Source organism: Acanthopagrus latus, chromosome 10, assembly GCF_904848185.1.
Source record: "Acanthopagrus latus isolate v.2019 chromosome 10, fAcaLat1.1, whole genome shotgun sequence".
In the NCBI taxonomy this organism is placed as follows: Eukaryota; Metazoa; Chordata; class Actinopteri; order Spariformes; family Sparidae; genus Acanthopagrus; species Acanthopagrus latus.
Genome location: NC_051048.1, coordinates 2,212,769 through 2,231,389, shown reverse-complemented (window position 1 = coordinate 2,231,389; position 18,621 = coordinate 2,212,769). Strand labels below are relative to the sequence as shown.

Sequence of the window (18,621 nt, the reverse complement as noted above, 5' to 3'; positions counted from 1 at the left end):
GCATATGTAAATTGAGTGTGTAACTATTTAATGTCTAACATTAGAAATATGACAGTCCTCGTCATTGAGATCAAAATAGAGAGATTCCAGTAAATGTGCGTTGGACCATGTTTTCAAGAGTGTATATACACTAAGATGGAAATTAAAGACCTGTGTTTGGAAATCATCTTACAGCCGTAGTTTATGTGTTTTATTTTCTATTTCATTGACAATTATTTGCTGATCTTTAATATACATTTTATTTTATTGTTGTAATTTTTACAACTTCGTAGTTTTGTTTGTTGTTTGCTTTTTTCTTATCACCTTTAATCTGTGTTGTTTCAAACACTTTGGGCATGTTGGGCATGTTTGTAGGTTTGTGACAAAAGGAAAAAAGCTTTAATAACACACTGAGTTCTGAAAGTGCCAATTCCCGTTCTCTTTTACACATCTCATTACTTCATACCATGTTGCTTATTTTTACTATTATGCTACTATTCTGTTTTCCCTTTATTTTTCACGAGTGTACCTGTCCAACCAGAGTGATGATAAACACCTGGAATCTTGAATCAACTGAATATTTCAGTTACAGAATAAAACCTATATTATTCATGATACATACTCGACGGTACTTTACTATACAGTGACTTATTTTACTGCAGTCTAGGAGTGAACACAGTACAGTACACACCTCATCACATGGGTCAAAGTACAATTGTGTTTTTGTTTTTTTTTTATGACAGACTTTGGCCGTTTGGCTTTGCTGTGTCAGGCGAGAACAGACTCAGAGATTCACCAGGTAAGATTCTTTTGTTGAGAAAACACATTTTGAGTCAAATCTTAACGAAACTCACTACAACTGATTTTATTGAGCAAAAGCAAACTGGTTATTTACACAAGAGCAGCTTCTGTATCTGCAACCGTGTGGACGACTATTTCCTGCAGTGTGTTTAGAGTGTGAGTTTGATGTTTTCTAGCTTTGACTTGTGTGCAGCATGAAGGACACGTCATTTTTCACTTCTGTCCACAATAATCAAGGTGAAATAGTCCAGTTTCAAATCACGTCTTCATTTCATTGTCTGTTTGGATATATTAACCTCTTATCAGTAATCTTGTGGCAGAAGGAGCTCAAACTTGTTTTCTCTTCAAGGTCAGAATCTCAAACCACTGCCTCCCTTCATGGTGATGTTGCTGTTGTTTTTAATATGTCACTTATTTGTAGAAGCCGTTATATTTAAACAAATACAAAATATATCATTTTTTAAATGGCGGAACATCACTATCTGATACTGACACAGAAAATGGCGGCCATCCTTCTGTAACAATAGAGAAGTGAGGCGTGGTGGATTCTGCTTTATTACCTAGAAATGAGGTGAAGGTCAGACATTTAATGTGCGCTCTGTTACGTTTGCTGAAAGAGGAAGTACGGACCAGCGCCGGTTCTTTCTGATACCATTGTTGAATTGAAATGAATCTAAATAAATATTAATATGGCATTATTTTTGTGCCACAGTGTTGTGCATGTGATGGAGGAGAAAAAAAACTTACTGTATCTGCTCAGAAATGAGTCTACATAGCCAACTAGCTAACTGAAGCTGTGGCTGATTTGATGATGGCAAGTTTTTCCTCACTCGAATTGAGGATGTCGTTCACTATACATATTGTAAAACCCACTGAGGCAATGTGATTATGATTTTGGGCTATATAAATAAATTTAATTTGATCTGATGATTTGTCAGCCAAACAGCATTTTGGTGCTTTTTTCTAGAAATTAACATTTCAAAATATTTTATTTCCCCAGGACTGCAGGATGTGTTGCCTAAATGAAGGATTTCTCCTTAAAGCTGAGCTCAGTTGCCTCAGAGCTTCAGTTCTCCATCACACTGTGATCCTCCTCCTACTGACAGGCTCTTATAGAGGTAATTTACACTCAAACATCAGCAACATGTTAAGCCTGTATAAAAAGAGGAAAACAAAACAAACTGCACACGATTGAAGAACCTCTGTTGTTCCAGGCCAGGCTCAGAGGGTTCCACCATCTCTGAGAATCATGACGGTAGTTGGTGAAGACGTGGTGCTGCCGTGCCTCCTGGAACCTCCCCTGGATGCTGTTTCAAAGAGCGTGGAGTGGGGGAGACCTGACCTGGAGCCCAGATTTGTCCATGTGTGGCATGAAGGTCAAGACCACCTGGTGAACCAAAACCCGTCTTACAGAGGCAGAACATCAGTGTCCATCGACAAACTGAAGCAGGGAGACCTTTCACTGCTTCTGTCTGCAGTGAAACTCTCTGATCATGGACTCTACAGATGCTACTTTCCCCAAAAAAGTAAAGAATCCACTGTTGAGCTCATTGTTGGTGAGTCAGTACGTGATTCTTTTTGTCCATAATGCTCCTTCATAATGTTTAAAACCACCATGTGTAGCAGCTTCTCCTTCTCCTCCTCAGGTTCTGTCGCACCACCAGTCATAGCTGAGATAAACATAAACAGCACTGCAGTGGTTCTACAGTGTGACTCTACCGGCTGGTATCCAGAACCTGAGGTGTTCTGGCTGGATGGTGAGGGAAACCTCCTCTCTGCTGGACCTACAGAGACAGTCAGAGGTCCTGATGACCTCTATACTGTCAGCAGCAGAGTGACTGTGGAGAAGAGACACAGCAACAGCTTCACCTGTAGAGTCCAACAGAACCACATCAACCAGATCAGAGAGACTGAAATCAAGCTTTCAGGTTGGTTTGTCAGTTTTTTCTCTAATATTCTAATTTTCTCTTCAAACAGATGAATTATGGTTTAATTTAACCACTGTTCTGTTGTGTGTTTTGTCATTCCAGCTGTCTGTTTCGACTTCACATCTTGTTCTGCTCATGTTGCTGTTCTAGTGGTTTTTGTGCTCCTTGTTATTCTTGCAGCAGCCTGTGTTGTGTGGAAATGGAGACAAAACCAAACCAAAGGTGAGTTTAACTGATGTGACGTGAACAACTGGCCAAAAGATGTCTCTCGTGATCATACAATATAAATTAAGGCTTTAGATCATGATTTTTATTAAGGAAAAATCAATAAAGAGGTTAAAATATGACAAAGTTAAGTACACCTCGGTGACTTGATTTGGCTGGGCCTCGTGTCACGAGCTGGTTTTGGTTCCAGTCCAGCTTGAAACTGCAGATTAGATCTGAGTATGTCAGAAATCAGATCCTGCTACAGATAGTGTTTAACTTTGTAATAAAACACTGTTTATGCTGTAAAATATTCTAATGCTTCCTTGTGTCTCTGTGGTGTTCACTCTGACACCTTCTCTCTACAAAATGCATCAGCAGAACAAGTCTGAACTGAATCTGACACTGTTTCCTGTTTTTATTACCACACAGAAAGAAAGAAACAACACGAGGATCAAACTGAAAGAGAGCAGCTCATCACAGAGAAGAAGAGAACCGAAGAACTTGAAGAAAAGTTACTGAAGAAAGAGAAGGAACTGAAGAGGAAAGAGGAGACGTTACAGGAGAAAGAGGAGACGCTGAAGAAGACTGAGGACACGAGGAAGAAGAAAGATGAGAGGTTGAAGAGGAATGAGGACTTTGAGCAGGAGGTTCATAATAAACTGACTGAACAAAGTGAGGAACTGCAACAGCAGAAAGACAAACTGAGACAACAGCAGGAGGTCATGGAGACAAACATTAACAATATGGAGAAAGAGATGCAGTCAGTGGAGAAGATGGCAGAAGGTGAACGATTCTACAAAATGAAAGAAATCACATTAACTGCCAAAACTCAGCTGAACAAGAGAAAACAAGAAGATGAAAATCTTCAGCTACAAACAGAGACAATAACGAAGAAAACTCATGAAATGTTAAATATGATCACAGACAGGAAGAAGGAGGAACCACAAGAAGAAAGTCAGTGAGCAGCTGCAGCAATATTCAATTTAATATTTGTTTTAAAGTTTACAATTATGACAGTATTATGGCTTTGACTGAACCATAACATTATGATTTATAACATTAAATGTATTTTTTCTTTCCTTTTTTGCCAAAAACACATTCAAAGCATGTGAAACCATTAATCAATGTCCAAGAGTTAGAAATTCTACAACTTCTTACAAATGACTGTATGCAGTAATTTCATGGTGTGTGTTTGTGTGTGTATCTTTTGTGTGTATATTTGATTTATTATTGTTTATTGCCTTGGTTGTGAAGGTAACTGTCCACTGCTTAAATTGCATTTAAATAGTGTGTTTTATTTTAGGGTGATGACATGTTCTGCAGAATGGTTCAACTCCATCTTTTTAATCTGTGAAACAAAGATTCAAATAAAATCATTTTCTCTGTCCAGAAACAGAAAATCAATGCAGCTTCATTATTTATTATTATTATTATTATATTCTGCAGTAAAGGAAATTACCTCACATACAGCAGATTATTGAACTCATTAGTACATTTTTAATGAGAGTGTTTATCTACATTCTTTATAGCTCAGCTACAGCACATTTACATGAAGTGATGAAAGACTCATCAGCTGTTCAAAACCAAAGTGTGTGATCATAGTTCTCTGTGGAGACACTCAGGTTATTGTGCACAGCGTCTGTCAGGGTCACACTAAACACACAATAGGAATATAATTCTAGAGAGATTATAAAAGCATGATTCATATCTTGACCTGTATTCATCTTTAACTCATAATCATACAGCGGTCACAGCACATTGGAGATCTGCTGAAGGGTTTTATGAAAACAAGCTTAAAGAGTAGAAAAGCTAGACAGAGTCACTTTTCACACACATAGAACTCACGATACCAGAATAGGTGATGCTCTTTACAGAACTTATAACATTATACATGTAGTCACAGCATCTCTCTCAGCAAGATGACAGAAGCAGCTGAACAACAGACAGAAAGCTGCCCCACAAAGACAAATATCAGATACTGACTCAAACTGGGAAAAACTGGCTCAAAATGTTCTGACGGTCCAGTCAGATGCATTGTCAGCATTCATGTGCTAATTAAATATGCACCATCTCTTATAAATCATCACCAGTAAAAATAAAGATACTGATTCTGCAACTCATACTGAAGTATAATTGTGTTGGTTTAGCCTAATAAGATGACTTTCTTTATTTAGTGGTATTATTTTCATAATTAGATGTGTGTTCTCATTAATCATAATCATGTAATCATTACTTAATAGACATAAGCATCCATCAGGTTGAGAGGAGCAGCCAGAGAACCAAGTTGTATGAAGTGACAAACAAATTCAGGGTCCTGAATGCTATTAAAAAAATTAAAGAGCTGTGTTTGGAAATCATCTTACAGCCGTAGTTTATGTGTTTTGTTTTTTATTTCATTGACAATTATTTGCTGATCTTTAATATACATTTTATTTTATTGTTTTATTTTTACACCTACATGGTTTTGTTTCTTGTTTGCTTTTTTCTTATCACCTTTAATCTGTGTTGTTTCAAACACTTTGGGCATGTTGGGTATGTTTGTATGAAAGATGCTTCCAAGGTGATTTGAGACATGTGCTTGGAGCTGCAGGAACAATTAGGGGAACAATGTTGTCCTCTATAACCCTCTGGAATTATATGTTTGTGTCTTATGTACATATATACATATAGCACTTTACAGCCCTTTATTGCTGCTGTTCAATGCCCATTTGTCAGGTTAGAGAAAGTGGTAGGTGGCAGGTAAGATAAGTGTGACCAGTTGTGACTGATTCCACTGACTACACTCGCCATGATTAGTTTAGGTTACTTTTTAAATTTACTTTTCCTTCAATAAATACTTAGTTAATTGTCTCCTGTGTGCATCTCTGTGCTTTGTCATGGCTGTGCAGCCCACTTTGTGAAAATAGGAAACAAGCTTTAATAACACACTGAGTTCTGAAAGTGCAAATTCCCGTTCTCTTTTACACATCTCATTACTTCATACCATGTTGCTTATTTTTACTATTATGCTACTATTCTGTTTTCCCTTTATTTTTCACGAGTGTACCTGTCCAACCAGAGTGATGATAAACACCTGCAATCTTGAATCAACTGAATATTTCAGTTACAGAATAAAACCTATATTATTCATGATACATACTCGACGGTACTTTACTATACAGTGACTTATTTTACTGCAGTCTAGGAGTGAACACAGTACAGTACACACCTCATCACATGGGTCAAAGTACAAATGTTTTTTGTTTTTTTATGACAGACTTTGGCCGTTTGGCTTTGCAGTGTCAGGCGAGAACAGACTCAGAGATTCACCAGGTAAGATTCTTTTGTTGAGAAAACACATTTTGATTCAAATCTTAACGAAACTCACTACAACTGATTTTATTGAGCAAAAGCAAACTGGTTATTTACACAAGAGCAGCTTCTGTATCTGCAACCGTGTGGACGACTATTTCCTGCAGTGTGTTTAGAGTGTGAGTTCGATGTTTTCTAGCTTTGACTTGTGTGCAGCATGAAGGACACGTCATTTTTCACTTCTGTCCACAATAATCAAGGTGAAATAGTCCAGTTTCAAATCACATGTCTTCATTTCATTGTCTGTTTGGATATATTAACCTCTTATCGGTAATCTTGTGGCAGAAGGAGCTCAAACTTGTTTTCTCTTCAAGGTCAGAATCTCAAACCACTGCCTCCCTTCATGGTGATGTTGCTGTTGTTTTTAATATGTCACTTATTTGTAGAAGCTGTTATATTTAAACAAATACAAAATAAATCATTTCTAAATGGCGGAACATCACTATCTGATACTGACACAGAAAATGGCGGCCATCCTGCTCTGTGACAATAGAGAAGTGAGGCGTGGTGGATTCTGCTTTATTACCTAGAAATGAGGTGAAGGTCAGACATTTAATGTGCGCTCTGTTACGTTTGCTGAAAGAGGAAGTACGGACCGGCGCCGGTTCTTTCTGATACCATTGTTGAATTCAAATGAATCTAAATAAATATTAATATGGCATTATTTTTGTGCCTCAGTGTTGTGCATGTGATGGAAGAGACAAAAACTTACTGTATCTGCTCAGAAATGAGTCTACATAGCCAACTAGCTAACTGAAGCTATGGCTGATTTGATGATGGCAAGTTTTTCCTCACTTGAATTGAGGATGTCGTTCACTATACATATTGTATACATAAGCCCACTGAGGCAATGTGATTGTGATTTTGGGCTATATGAATAAATTTGATTTGATCTGATAATTTGTCAGCCAAACAGCATGTTTTATCTCCCCAGGACTGCAGGATGCGTTGCCTAAATGAAGGATTGCTCCTTAAAGCTGAGCTCAGTTGCCTCAGAGCTTCAGTTCTCCATCACACTGTGATCCTCCTCCTCCTGACAGGCTCTTGTAGAGGTAATTTACACTCAAACATCAGCAACATGTTAAGCCTGTATAAAAAGAGGAAAACAAAACAAACTGCACATGACTTAAGATCCTGTGTTGTTCCAGGCCAGGCTCAGGGTGCTCAACCATCTCTGAGAATCATGACATTAGTTGGTGAAGACGTGGTGCTGCCGTGCCTCCTGGAACCTCCCCTGGATGCTGTTTCAAAGAGCGTGGAGTGGGCGAGACCTGACCTGGAGCCCAGATTTGTCCATGTGTGGCATGAAGGTCAAGACCACCTGGTGAACCAAAACCCGTCTTACAGAGGCAGAACATCAGTGTCCATCGACAAACTGAAGCAGGGAGACCTTTCACTGCTTCTGTCTGCAGTGAAACTCTCTGATAATGGACTCTACAGATGCTACTTTCCCTCACAAGACAAAAAAACAAATGTTGAGCTTGTTATTGGTAAGTATACATATATATATATATATATATGTATTTATATATATATATATATATATATATATATATATATATATATATATGTATTTATATATGTATAATTTTCATTTCTATGTCTTCTCCTTCTCCTCCTCAGGTTCTGTCGCTTCACCAGTCATAGCTGAGATAAACATAAACAGCAGTGCAGTGGTTCTACAGTGTAACTCTGCCGGCTGGTATCCAGAACCTGAGGTGTTCTGGCTGGACGGTGAGGGAAACCTCCTCTCTGCTGGACCTACAGAGACAGTCAGAGGTCCTGATGACCTCTATACTGTCAGCAGCAGAGTGACTGTGGAGAAGAGACACAGCAACAGCTTCACCTGTAGAGTCCAACAGAACCACACCAACCAGACCAGAGAGACTGAAATCAAGCTTTCAGGTTGGTTTTTCAGTTTTTTTCTCTAATATTCTAATTTTCTCTTCAAACAGATGAATTATGGTTTAATATAACCACTGTTCTGTTGTGTGTTTTGTCATTTCAGCTGTCTGTTTCGAGGCCACATCTTGTTCTGCTCATGTTGCTGTTCTTGTGGTTTTTGTGCTCCTTGTTATTCTTGCAGCAGCCTGTGTTGTGTGGAAATGGAGACAAAACCAAATCAAAGGTGAGTTTAACTGATGTGATGTGAACAACTGGCCACAAGATGTCTCTGGTGATTATACAATATAAATTAAGGCTTTAGATCATGATTTTTATTAAGGAAAAATCAATAAAGTGGTTAAAATATGACAAAGTTAAATACACCTCGGTGACTAGATCTGAGTATGTCAGAAATCAGATCCTGCTACAGATAGTGTATAACTTTGTAATAAAACACTGTTTATGCTGTAAAATATTCTAATGCTTCATTGAGTCTCTGTGGTGTTCACTCTGACACCTTCTATCTACAAAATGCATCAGCAGAACAAGTCTGAGCTGAATCTGACACTGTTTCCTGTTTTTATTACCACACAGAAAGAAAGAAACAACACGAGGATCAAACTGAAAGAGAGCAGCTCATCACAGAGAAGAAGAGAACCGAAGAGCTTGAAGAAAAGTTACAGAAGAAAGAGAAGGAACTGAAGAAGAAAGAGGAGACGTTACAGGAGAAAGAGGAGACGCTGAAGAAGACTGAGGACACGAGGAAGAAGAAAGATGAGAGGTTGAAGAGGAATGAGGACTTTGAGCAGGAGGTTCATAATAAACTGACTGAACAAAGTGAGGAACTGAAAAAGCAGAAAGACAAACTGAAGCAACAAAAGGAGGACATGGAGACAAACATTAACAATATGGAGAAAGAGATGCAGTCAGTGGAGAAGATGGCAGAAGGTGAACGATTCTTCAAATTGAAAGAAATCACATTAACTGCCAAAACTCAGCTGAACAGGAGAAGACAAGAAGATGAAAATCTTCAGCTACAAACAGAGACAATACAGAAGAAAAATCATGAAATGTTGAATATGATCACAGACAGGAAGAAGCAGGAACCACAAGAAGAAAGTCAGTGAGCAGCTGCAGCAGATTCAGAGGAAACACATTATTAGAGAGTCACTGAAGTCTCAATATTTTATGGTGCTGATAAAGAGACATGTCAGGTGTCATCTTTCTAAAAAAGAAAGTTCCCACCATTACATTAAAGTCTCAATGATCTTTATATCTAAAAGCATTTAAAAAAAATGCTTTTTGTTTTCAACTTAACATTTGTTTTAAATTTTGCAATTATGACATTGTTATGGTATTGTTTGAACCATATTATGAATTGTAATATCAAAAGCAATTTTTATTGTCATTATTTTTTGCCCAAAGCAAAGTGAAAGCATGTGAAACTCCTACAGCTAGAAATTCTACCACTTCTTAAAAATTATTGTGTTCATAATATGTGTGTGTGTGTGTGTGTGTATCTTTTGTGTGTATATTTGAATTATTATTGTCTATTGCCTTGGTTGTAAAGGTAACTATCCACTGCTTAAAATCTATTCAAACATTGTCTTCTATTTTAGGGTGATGACATGTTCTGCAGAATGGTTCAACTCCTTTTTTTTTAATCTATGAAACAAAGATTCAAATAAAATAATTTTCTCTGTCCAGAAACAGAAAGTCAGCGCAGCTTCATTATTTATTATTATTATATTCTGCAATAAATTAAATTACGTTACATACAGCAGATTAATATTCATTAGTACATTTTTAATGAGACCATTCATCTACATTCTTTATAACTTAGCTACAGCACATTTATGTGAAGTGATGAAAGACTCATCAGCTGTTCAAAACCAAAGTGTGTGATCATAGTTCTCTGTGGAGACGCTCAGGTTATTGTGCACAGCGTCTGTCAGGGTCACACTAAACACACAATGTAAAGGAATATAATTCTAGAGAGATTATAAAAGCATGATTCATATCTTGATCTATATTCATCTTTAACTCATAATCATACAGCGGTCACAGCACATTGAAGATCTGCTGAAGGGTTTTATGAAAACAAGCTTAAAGAGTAGAAAAGCTAGACAGAGTCACTTTTCACACACATAGAACTCTCAATACCAGAATAGATGATGCTCTTTACAGAACTTATAACATTATACATGTTATACATCACAGCATCTCTCTCAGCAAGATGACAGAAGCAGCTGAACAACAGACAGAAAGCTGCCCCACAAAGACAAATATCAGATACTGACTCAAACTGGGAAAAACTGGCTCAAAATGTTCTGACGGTCCAGTCAGATGCATTGTCAGCATTCATGTGCTAATTAAATATGCACCATCTCTTATAAATCATCACCAGTAAAAATAAAGATACTGATTCTGCAACTCATACTGAAGTACAATTGTGTTGGTTTAGCCTAATAAGATGACTTGCTTTATTTAGTTGTATTATTTTCATAATTAGATGTGTGTTCTCATTAATCATAATCATGTAATCATTACTTAATAGACATAAGCATCCATCAGGTTGAGAGGAGCAGCCAGAGAACCAAGTTGTATGAAGTGACAAACAAATTCAGGGTCCTGAATGCTATTAAATAAACTGAACGTGGTAAATACCACAACTCTAACATAGCATGAATGTGTCATGTGTTCATTTATATTTCCGTCACTCAGCGTGTCTGCCTCAGGTCAAACTGCTCTAACAGCGTCATGTTGGTAGTCGACCACAGTGAGTGTATTTAAAAGATGCAGCAGCTCTGTTCTTATAAAAAGCGTCTCAAGACGTTTGAACAGATGTCTGGAACAATGTGGTTTAACTGTCACAGTGTGAGAAACCACTCACTCCTAAAGACAGACAGCGACGCAGCATGTTGGCTGAAGCCCACAGATGAAGGGTTGATATTAATGATCAAAGTCACGTCTTCAAGGGACACAAACTCTTCTGAGGTTAAGTCTGTTTTCTATATTTAATCTTTATATCTACTCATCCACAACAACAGCAAGTTTTTCAAACAGTTCACAGTATTAAAAGTACAAAAGTTTTGAAAATCATCACTGCTGGACACAGAAGTTATGACTTACTAATTGTCTTTGAAACTTAAGTCCATCCACCTGAAATTGGCTGAACTGGTGGTCTCTGTTTTTTCTCCCCTTCGACTGATTTCCCTGGTTGTTGAACGTGCATGTATTTACCACAGAGTGCCGGGTCATTAAAGATCCACTAGTTTACTGTAAAACATACAGTATCATTCCCTCCTCGTATCCATGCACGCCAGCACAGTCCCTCAATCCCTGTATCACACTCACATCATCTGGATTGTAGAATAGACGGCATCACTGGAATCTGCCAAAGATGTTTGCCTGGCTGAGCTGCTGAATACTCCAGGTTCTGCTGTAGAAACAAAGGTGAGGACACACAACAAAAAAATTGCTCTGTGAGATAGATTTGTTTTGCTGGCTGCCCCCTCCGCTCCCTAGATGAACTGTACAAAAACATCATGAGGGACCCATCACACCCCGGACATGAACTCTAACCCTAACCCTGCCCTCTGGCACAAGATACAGGACAATAAAATGCCGGACAAACAAGGTTCAAGAACAGTTTTTACCCGAGAGCAACAGTATCGCTGAATACAATCAAGGCATGATTGAGAGTAATGGAGTAATAGAATGTCTCTAATGTCTTAAATGTTTACACCTCAGTCACTCCACCAGTATTTATGTGTTTTTCTCATGTGGTTTGTGCTACAATATTTAACTGCAATAAAGACACTATTGTAACATTATGTATTTCTCACAATGCAGAATAAAATGTTCTGTTCAGTTCAGGAAACACAACAGTAGAGCAGTAGGATATAATAATGTGGTAAAATAGTTTTACCTCTCCTCTCGTGGTGTTTTGTAACAACAGCGTATGTCACCATGCTTTCATCAGCAGCCCCCGCCTCCCCCGAGCCTGAAACATGAATGAAATACAACTTTAATTCTCCAAGTGTCTGTTCAGCGTGAGCGACAGAAATGCTGACAGAAGCTTGCTGCTAACGGATCGTTTCAGCCAGTTTTTTTCTCCACTGCTCTGAGCAATTTTATATTCATAATTGATAGTTTAATTTGCTTTCAGTAATCAAATCAATCAATCAATGTTGAAATGAAATCCATATAGCTCAATACAAGATACAACATTCCTGAATCAGAATGAACTTTACACAGTTTTCCAGTTGATTTATTAAGATAGGAATTTTCATTTCTGGCAGACTGTATGTTGTTGCTAACATACGTAGATACTATAAATATTGAATTATAACACCAAGTGCGAGCAAAGATTTTGTCATGGACATAACGGCTGACCCTCCTGAATCTGTCAGTAGCTCAAGGAGTTAGCATATCTTTTTGCTTTAGGGTGAAAAACAACACTTCTAGTTTGAATTTGTGACGGCAGAGTCTGATGTTTTAATTGGTGCAGACTGTGGCTGAACTGGCACAGACCTGTATCACATAGATTACTCTGAACATGCTCTGGTTAAACACATGGTAAAGCTGATCTTTACCTTTGTGTTTCAGGCGGTGAAGTAGTCCCACCAGCATCAGCAGCACAGCCACAGACACAGTGGTGATAACCGCTGGTAGAAGGATGTGGACCTGAGGGGAACCGTCAGACCGAGGAGTCTCTGAACTTATATGTGCTGCAACAAGAGACAAAATGGTGATGACATTTAAACAGTAAATAATATATGACATAACATGAGTTTGGAAAGGAGCTACTCAGCCTCAAACTCGGATACAAATGTCAGCATGTCTTTCTTTTATTCTAATAAAGTAGCCTTGTCTCCTAAAAACAAAACTAAATTATGAAATCAACCAAAACAGACAGGATGTAGAACCATCCTCCTGGTTCTGAGTCTTACAGATTAAGTGTAAAGACATAAAACCAACAACACCAGCAATATCCACCTCATCACAGGGCTGGATGAAAAGTCACCAAAATGTTGAGGCTTATTAGGATTTGTCCTCTTGGCAACATGAATCAGTCCAGCAATTAGTCACTTATTTCAGGGATGGACCGACTAAAATTATTAGAACAGACAAAATAATCATGTTTTATTTTTTCTTCAGTTGTATCTACAGTTGTAATCACATTACATTTACACTTGCAGTTGAGACAAATATTAATATTAATTCCGCAACATTTTGACTTTGACTTTTTCAGCCTCTGAAAACAAAAAGCTTGGTCTTTTGAGGAACAGATTTATATATTTTTGGTTTGAAAACAGGTCATCTCACCTCTGACAGCCAGCCAGCTCTCTGCTGATTCTCCAGCTCCAGAGATTCTGCACTTGTAGAGTCCTTCATCAGATTCAGAGACACTGTTGATGGTGAAGGTCCCTTTATATTGAGTTGCAATGTAGAGACCATTTTTGTAGAAGTCAGCAGGAGGGTCAGAGGTCCCTTTGATTCTGCAGTACAGACTCAGTTTATCTCCCTCCATCACAGGGACAGCAGGACTCTCCAGGATCACATCACCATCTAACCCACACGAGGAGAACAACTGTGGTTACTGTTTATAAATATGAATTTATTTGTATTTTTCCCCCAATGATACCCATAATTTTGTATTGTAAAGAAAATAACCCTTTAGAACAGCCTTTCTCAAACTTTTTTCAGCCAGGGCACCTTTCAAAAGTGCATAAAATCTCAAGGCACCCCAGTGTAAAATATGATTAAAAACGACATTGCATAGCCTAAACGTAAATGCAAACGTCCTGTTTATTTAGACAGGACAGTAATGAACAGAGCATAATACAACGGTAAATATTAATAATAACAACTTCATAGCAACTTTATAGCACCTTTAAAAACACAGGTTTACAAAGTGCTTCACAAAACAATAAAGCAGAGACACAAATGCCATAAAACCATAAGAGGTGGACCGCCCAAGCTATACAGCAACACAGGCAATACAAGAACCCAACAAATTGAGAGCAGGAGAACTCAAATGAAGTGCAGAGATAGCAGGAATGTTTTTCCATCATAGTGCTTGTTTCCATCCGTGCTATACGCGCACGCACACACACCCACACACACCCACACACACCCACACACACACACACACACACACACACACGCAAACAATAATCCGCAATGAGAGAGGGAGAGAGAGGTCCACATTCGCGCAGCAGCGCGCATACGCACACAAATAAGCCGCAATTGAGAGAGAGAGGGGAGAGGGGGGGGGTTGTGACTCACAATCAATGAGAGACGTGAGCCTGGTGCGACGCACACAACCGGCCTATCCTGGCAGGGATGGATGAGAGGCAGACACGGAGCTCCTGGTCCACAGTCCTCAGTCGCTCCCTGTACTTGTTCTTGATGTATGTCAGGCTTGAAAAGCTCAGATCGCACAGATAAGTTGTGGAGAAGGGAAGCAAAATAGCAACAGCGCTACTGGAAGCCACTGGATACTCTTTTTCCACTGATATCCAAAACCTGTCCAATTCCATGTCACCAAATCTCATTTTCAATGTGCGGTCTTCCCTGATCTCCATCAGTTGCTCCTGTGTTGGCAGTGGCCAGTCCGTTGCGCTCTCCAGTGCGCGTGAACTCCATGGATCACGGACCCAGTCAAACTGTGCATAACACTCCGATGGAAAATAATGATTAAATCGCTCGTCAAGAGATTTCAGATGCTGGGCTATGAGGTCAGAAAGCGTGCTGCTGTTTACATGCACATTGCACAGGGGAAACATATCCAGCCTGCCTTGTTCCACAAAGGAACGCCAGAGTGTGAGCTTAGATCTGAAGCCACGCAGTTTGTCAGACGAGGAGAGGAGGTTTTCTTCTTTGCCTTGCATTTTAATGTTCAGCTCATTGAGGTGCTTGAAGATGTCAGCCAAATACGCGAGTTTTACGCACCATTGCTCATCTGCGAGCAGCTCTGCATATGCAGATTTCTCTTCTGTCAAGAAGACTCTGAGTTCTTCTCTTAACTCGTACAATCGGCCCAAAACCTTCCCCCGTGACAGCCAGCGGACTGCCGTGTGTAGCAACAAGCTCTGATGCTCTGCCCCCATTTCCTCGCACAGAATCGAAAACAGGCGGCTCTTTAACGGGCGCGCTTTTATGAAATTAACAATGTCCACTGCTCTGTCAAGTACGTCCGAAAGTTCTTTTGGGAGCGTCTTTGCAGCAAGTGCCTCTCTGTGAAGGAAGCAGTGGGTTGTGCGGATGGCAGGGTTTTGCTGTTTGGCCCTGCTAATGAAACCTTTGGCACAGCCCGTCATAGCAGCCGCACCATCCGTACAGATACTAATACAGTTATTCCAACTCAATCCTCCCTTTTCAAGATACTCAGTTGTCACACGATAAATTTCTTCTCCTGTCGTTTTGTTTGGCAGCGGTTTGCAGAATAAAAAATTCTCTCTAATACGGTCCCCATCCACAAACCGAACATTTGCCAAGAGCTGAGCGTGCCCACTCACGTCTGTTGACTCATCAAGTTGTAAAGAAAAATGTCCACTTGTCTTGATTTTCCCCAAAACGGCAGCTTCAATATCCACAGACATGTCATTGATTCGCCTCCCTATTGTACAATCCGACAGCGGGACCTTTGAAATTTCTTTTGCAGCTTGAGGCCCTAGCATTTTGTTTACTATTGCTGTACATGCTGGCATAATTACAGTCTCTGCAATAGTGTGGGGCGTCTTTGTTTTAGCTACTATTTCAGCTACGAGGTAGCTAGCTTCCAGTGCCTTCTCCGAGACTTTTGCAGATTTAATCATCATTTGTTCTTGACGGCTGTGTTGACTTTTCATTCGAACAAAATATTCAGCATCCTTGTCAGCAAGTGATGGATGATTAGTGGTCAGGTGTCTTTTAAGTTTGCTCGGAACCATCCCTTGGTTTGACAGTTTCATCCCACATATTAGACACAAAGGGAGAGGGCATGCTTCATCCCCAGTACTGATGAAGCCAAGTTTGAGGTAATTGTCGTTGTATGTTCTCTTTTTAGCCTTATCTACCTTTGCGACCTTTGGTGCAGACTCAGAGCTGGTGGACGAAGGCTCGCATGAAGTAGTAGGCTGAGGCTCCATTTCACAGTCAATCATGTCTGGTTCTTGTGGGGCTTTTCTTTTTAAAAAACGATCCATGGTGCTTGTTCCTTGCTCTTTGTGAAATGTATTTTCGCGGTTAAATTATAAAACAATGTGCTGTGTGCTGCGCTATCACGCTGACACCGGTGGGGACGTCACGTTACGTGAGACAGATTTTTATGGTTCATTTTATATATTGTTTATCTAAAATGACTTTACAATTTTATTAATCCATTCATATGTAAGAAAGAATGTATTTATGTATTCAAATATATTCATATATGTCATATGAAATTTGATTTTTTTTTTTTTTTTAAGAATTTTTTTTTTTTTTTTTTTAAAATACAGAATACGTAATTTTTTGGCGGCACCCCTGACACAGTCACGGGGCACCCCAGGGTGCCGCGGCACCCACTTTGAGAAAGGCTGCTTTAGAAAATCAGGATACATGCTGTGGCACAACAGTCTAAAGTCTTTCTCTACGGTAGTCTTGTAAATAAATACCAGTGACTGTGATGTTGATACTGTTGCTTCGTTCCCCCTCTTCATTTCCACACCAGTACTCTCCACTGTCTGACTGAAAGGAAAGTTGAACAGTACTGGATCCTGTTGATGTTTCCCAAAGTTGAGTTGTATTTGTTGAATCCTTCTTCAGCCTCTTCATCACTCTACATTCAGGTGAGCAGTCCAAATGTTCACACTGCACAGAGATTGGACTATATGCAAAGAACTGCAGTCTGTTTGGTTCAACATGAGGAAAAATTGCATCTGTGACAGAGACATAAAGAAAAAGGAAGATAAAGCTAAATAAAGTTCCCAAACGGAGAAATACAAAGTACACACTAAAAGTCACTGATTGTAGTTTAAAAGCAGATCTAACAGATACAGTCCTGCCCCCTGAACACGTAAAGGGCAACAACAGTCATGTATTTGAAATAAATTATAAGGCAACCTTATGCAAATATCAGACTGGTGTATGAATAATAACAGCAAGGAAATGCACATATTAATTTAATAATATTGTAAAATACGTACCCAGTTTTAGAGAGTAGCAACAGTTCTGAACTTGTGCAGCAAACAGCAGCACCGCAGTCATCGCTAGAGAGAAAAATAAAAGAGATTAATACCAGATACTGATGATTTCAGAGCTAATTAGTCTGTTAAATAAAACATTTATAACATAATAAAACAGTTGGAGGAACAACATGTATCCTGTCATTGCAGTGCTGTGATGTCTGACATTTTAACTTTAGTGAGTTGATCTTCATGAAAATTGAGTAACATAATGTAAATTCAAATGATTCTCAAAAAAAGTTAATGTGTCAAGAATATTTAATTCATGACTAAAGTGAGTCTGTGTTTTTGTTTAGTTGAGCTCGGATGTAACTCAACTCTTATGAATCTGATGTCATAGTAAGACATGTTCATTCTATATGACAGATGCAGAATGCAGTTTTATAATTTAATTCATTTCACATAAAGGGACAGCAGCTGTGACAAAATACAAATCCTCCTCTATATCTTGCAAGAAACAGTTTTTAGTAATTGATTCATGCCGTTTAGTCTAAAGGTAATTTACAAATGCTTCATGCTCCGTCTTGATTATGCCAGAAACAACAAAAAACACAAAAAAAATCACAAATCACTGTCTAAAAGTAATTTATTCTGCTTAGATATATCAACTATTAAAATATGTGTTAATTCATATACTGATGATTATAATGTGATTGAGAACTACATCATTTAATGTGTCAGTACTCACACAGTCGGGTGCAGAGAGCTGTTGCCTCCATGTTGTCTTGCTGCTGACTGAACATCAGACTGACACATTTTCTTAATCCCTCCCCTTCCTGATGCAGAGTCTAGAGAAAAAAACACTGAAGTAGTTGTGATGTCATTATTGGTGTGCATTCAGAACCATCAGGTTCACAGAGGATGCCATATTCATTGTCCTCCATGCAGTCTGCACACACTTTGAAAATATAAACAGCTACATCAGAATGCTGTTTGCTGACTTCTGCTCAGTATTTGATACAATCTCACACATGAAAATTAAGATTTAACAGTCTGCACTTGAGTACAAACAGACCCCAGACAGTTCAGGATGTCTGACACACCTTCTCTGTGTTAGTGCTCAACACTGGAGCCCCCCAGGGCTGCATGCTCAGCCCCCTCCTGTTCACACTGAACACCTGTGACTGCATCAGGTGTCAAGAGAACTCCACCACCATCACTGACCGCATTATAAACAATCATGACAGTTCATATCAGGAAGAAACTGTGCAGAGTTGTGCACAGAAAACAATCTACTGCTCAACGTCACTAAAACCAAG

The 18,621-nt window shown here is 38.9% G+C and overlaps 3 protein-coding genes across 5 annotated transcripts; 2 read left to right on the top strand and 1 right to left on the bottom strand.

The window, feature by feature from the left end:
- Positions 1-723: 723 nt before the first annotated feature.
- LOC119026846 (butyrophilin subfamily 1 member A1-like) lies at positions 724-4,319 on the top strand. The gene is made up of 6 exons (XM_037111445.1): positions 724-778; positions 1,781-1,898; positions 1,995-2,336; positions 2,427-2,708; positions 2,811-2,930; positions 3,345-4,319. Exons 2-6 carry the CDS (start codon positions 1,790-1,792, stop codon positions 3,875-3,877), a joined length of 1,386 nt encoding a protein of 461 aa, XP_036967340.1. The 5' UTR covers positions 724-778; positions 1,781-1,789; the 3' UTR covers positions 3,878-4,319.
- A 1,793-nt stretch (positions 4,320-6,112) lies between these two features.
- LOC119027734 (butyrophilin subfamily 3 member A2-like) lies at positions 6,113-9,277 on the top strand. The gene is made up of 6 exons (XM_037113164.1): positions 6,113-6,227; positions 7,201-7,318; positions 7,415-7,756; positions 7,890-8,171; positions 8,275-8,394; positions 8,745-9,277. The coding sequence occupies exons 1-6, from the start codon at positions 6,132-6,134 to the stop codon at positions 9,275-9,277; spliced, it is 1,491 nt and encodes a 496-aa protein (XP_036969059.1). The 5' UTR covers positions 6,113-6,131.
- Positions 9,278-9,948: 671 nt separating this feature from the next.
- On the bottom strand, positions 9,949-18,576 carry LOC119026832 (SCAN domain-containing protein 3-like). 3 transcript variants are annotated; one of them, XM_037111417.1, is made up of 7 exons: positions 18,051-18,576; positions 17,324-17,386; positions 16,793-17,056; positions 13,482-13,724; positions 12,749-12,883; positions 12,082-12,156; positions 9,949-11,592 (listed from the first exon to the last, which is right to left on the bottom strand). In XM_037111417.1, exons 1-7 carry the CDS (start codon positions 18,103-18,105, stop codon positions 11,504-11,506), a joined length of 924 nt encoding a protein of 307 aa, XP_036967312.1. In that variant the 5' UTR covers positions 18,106-18,576; the 3' UTR covers positions 9,949-11,503. The 3 variants fall into 3 exon arrangements, with proteins under 3 accessions (XP_036967312.1, XP_036967313.1, XP_036967311.1); XM_037111418.1 differs by having other exon boundaries at positions 9,949-11,589; XM_037111416.1 differs by lacking the exons at positions 9,949-11,592; positions 12,082-12,156; positions 12,749-12,883; ... (1 more) ...; positions 17,324-17,386; positions 18,051-18,576 and adding an exon at positions 14,445-16,588 and having other exon boundaries at positions 13,643-13,724.
- Between the last annotated feature and the right edge of the window lie 45 nt (positions 18,577-18,621).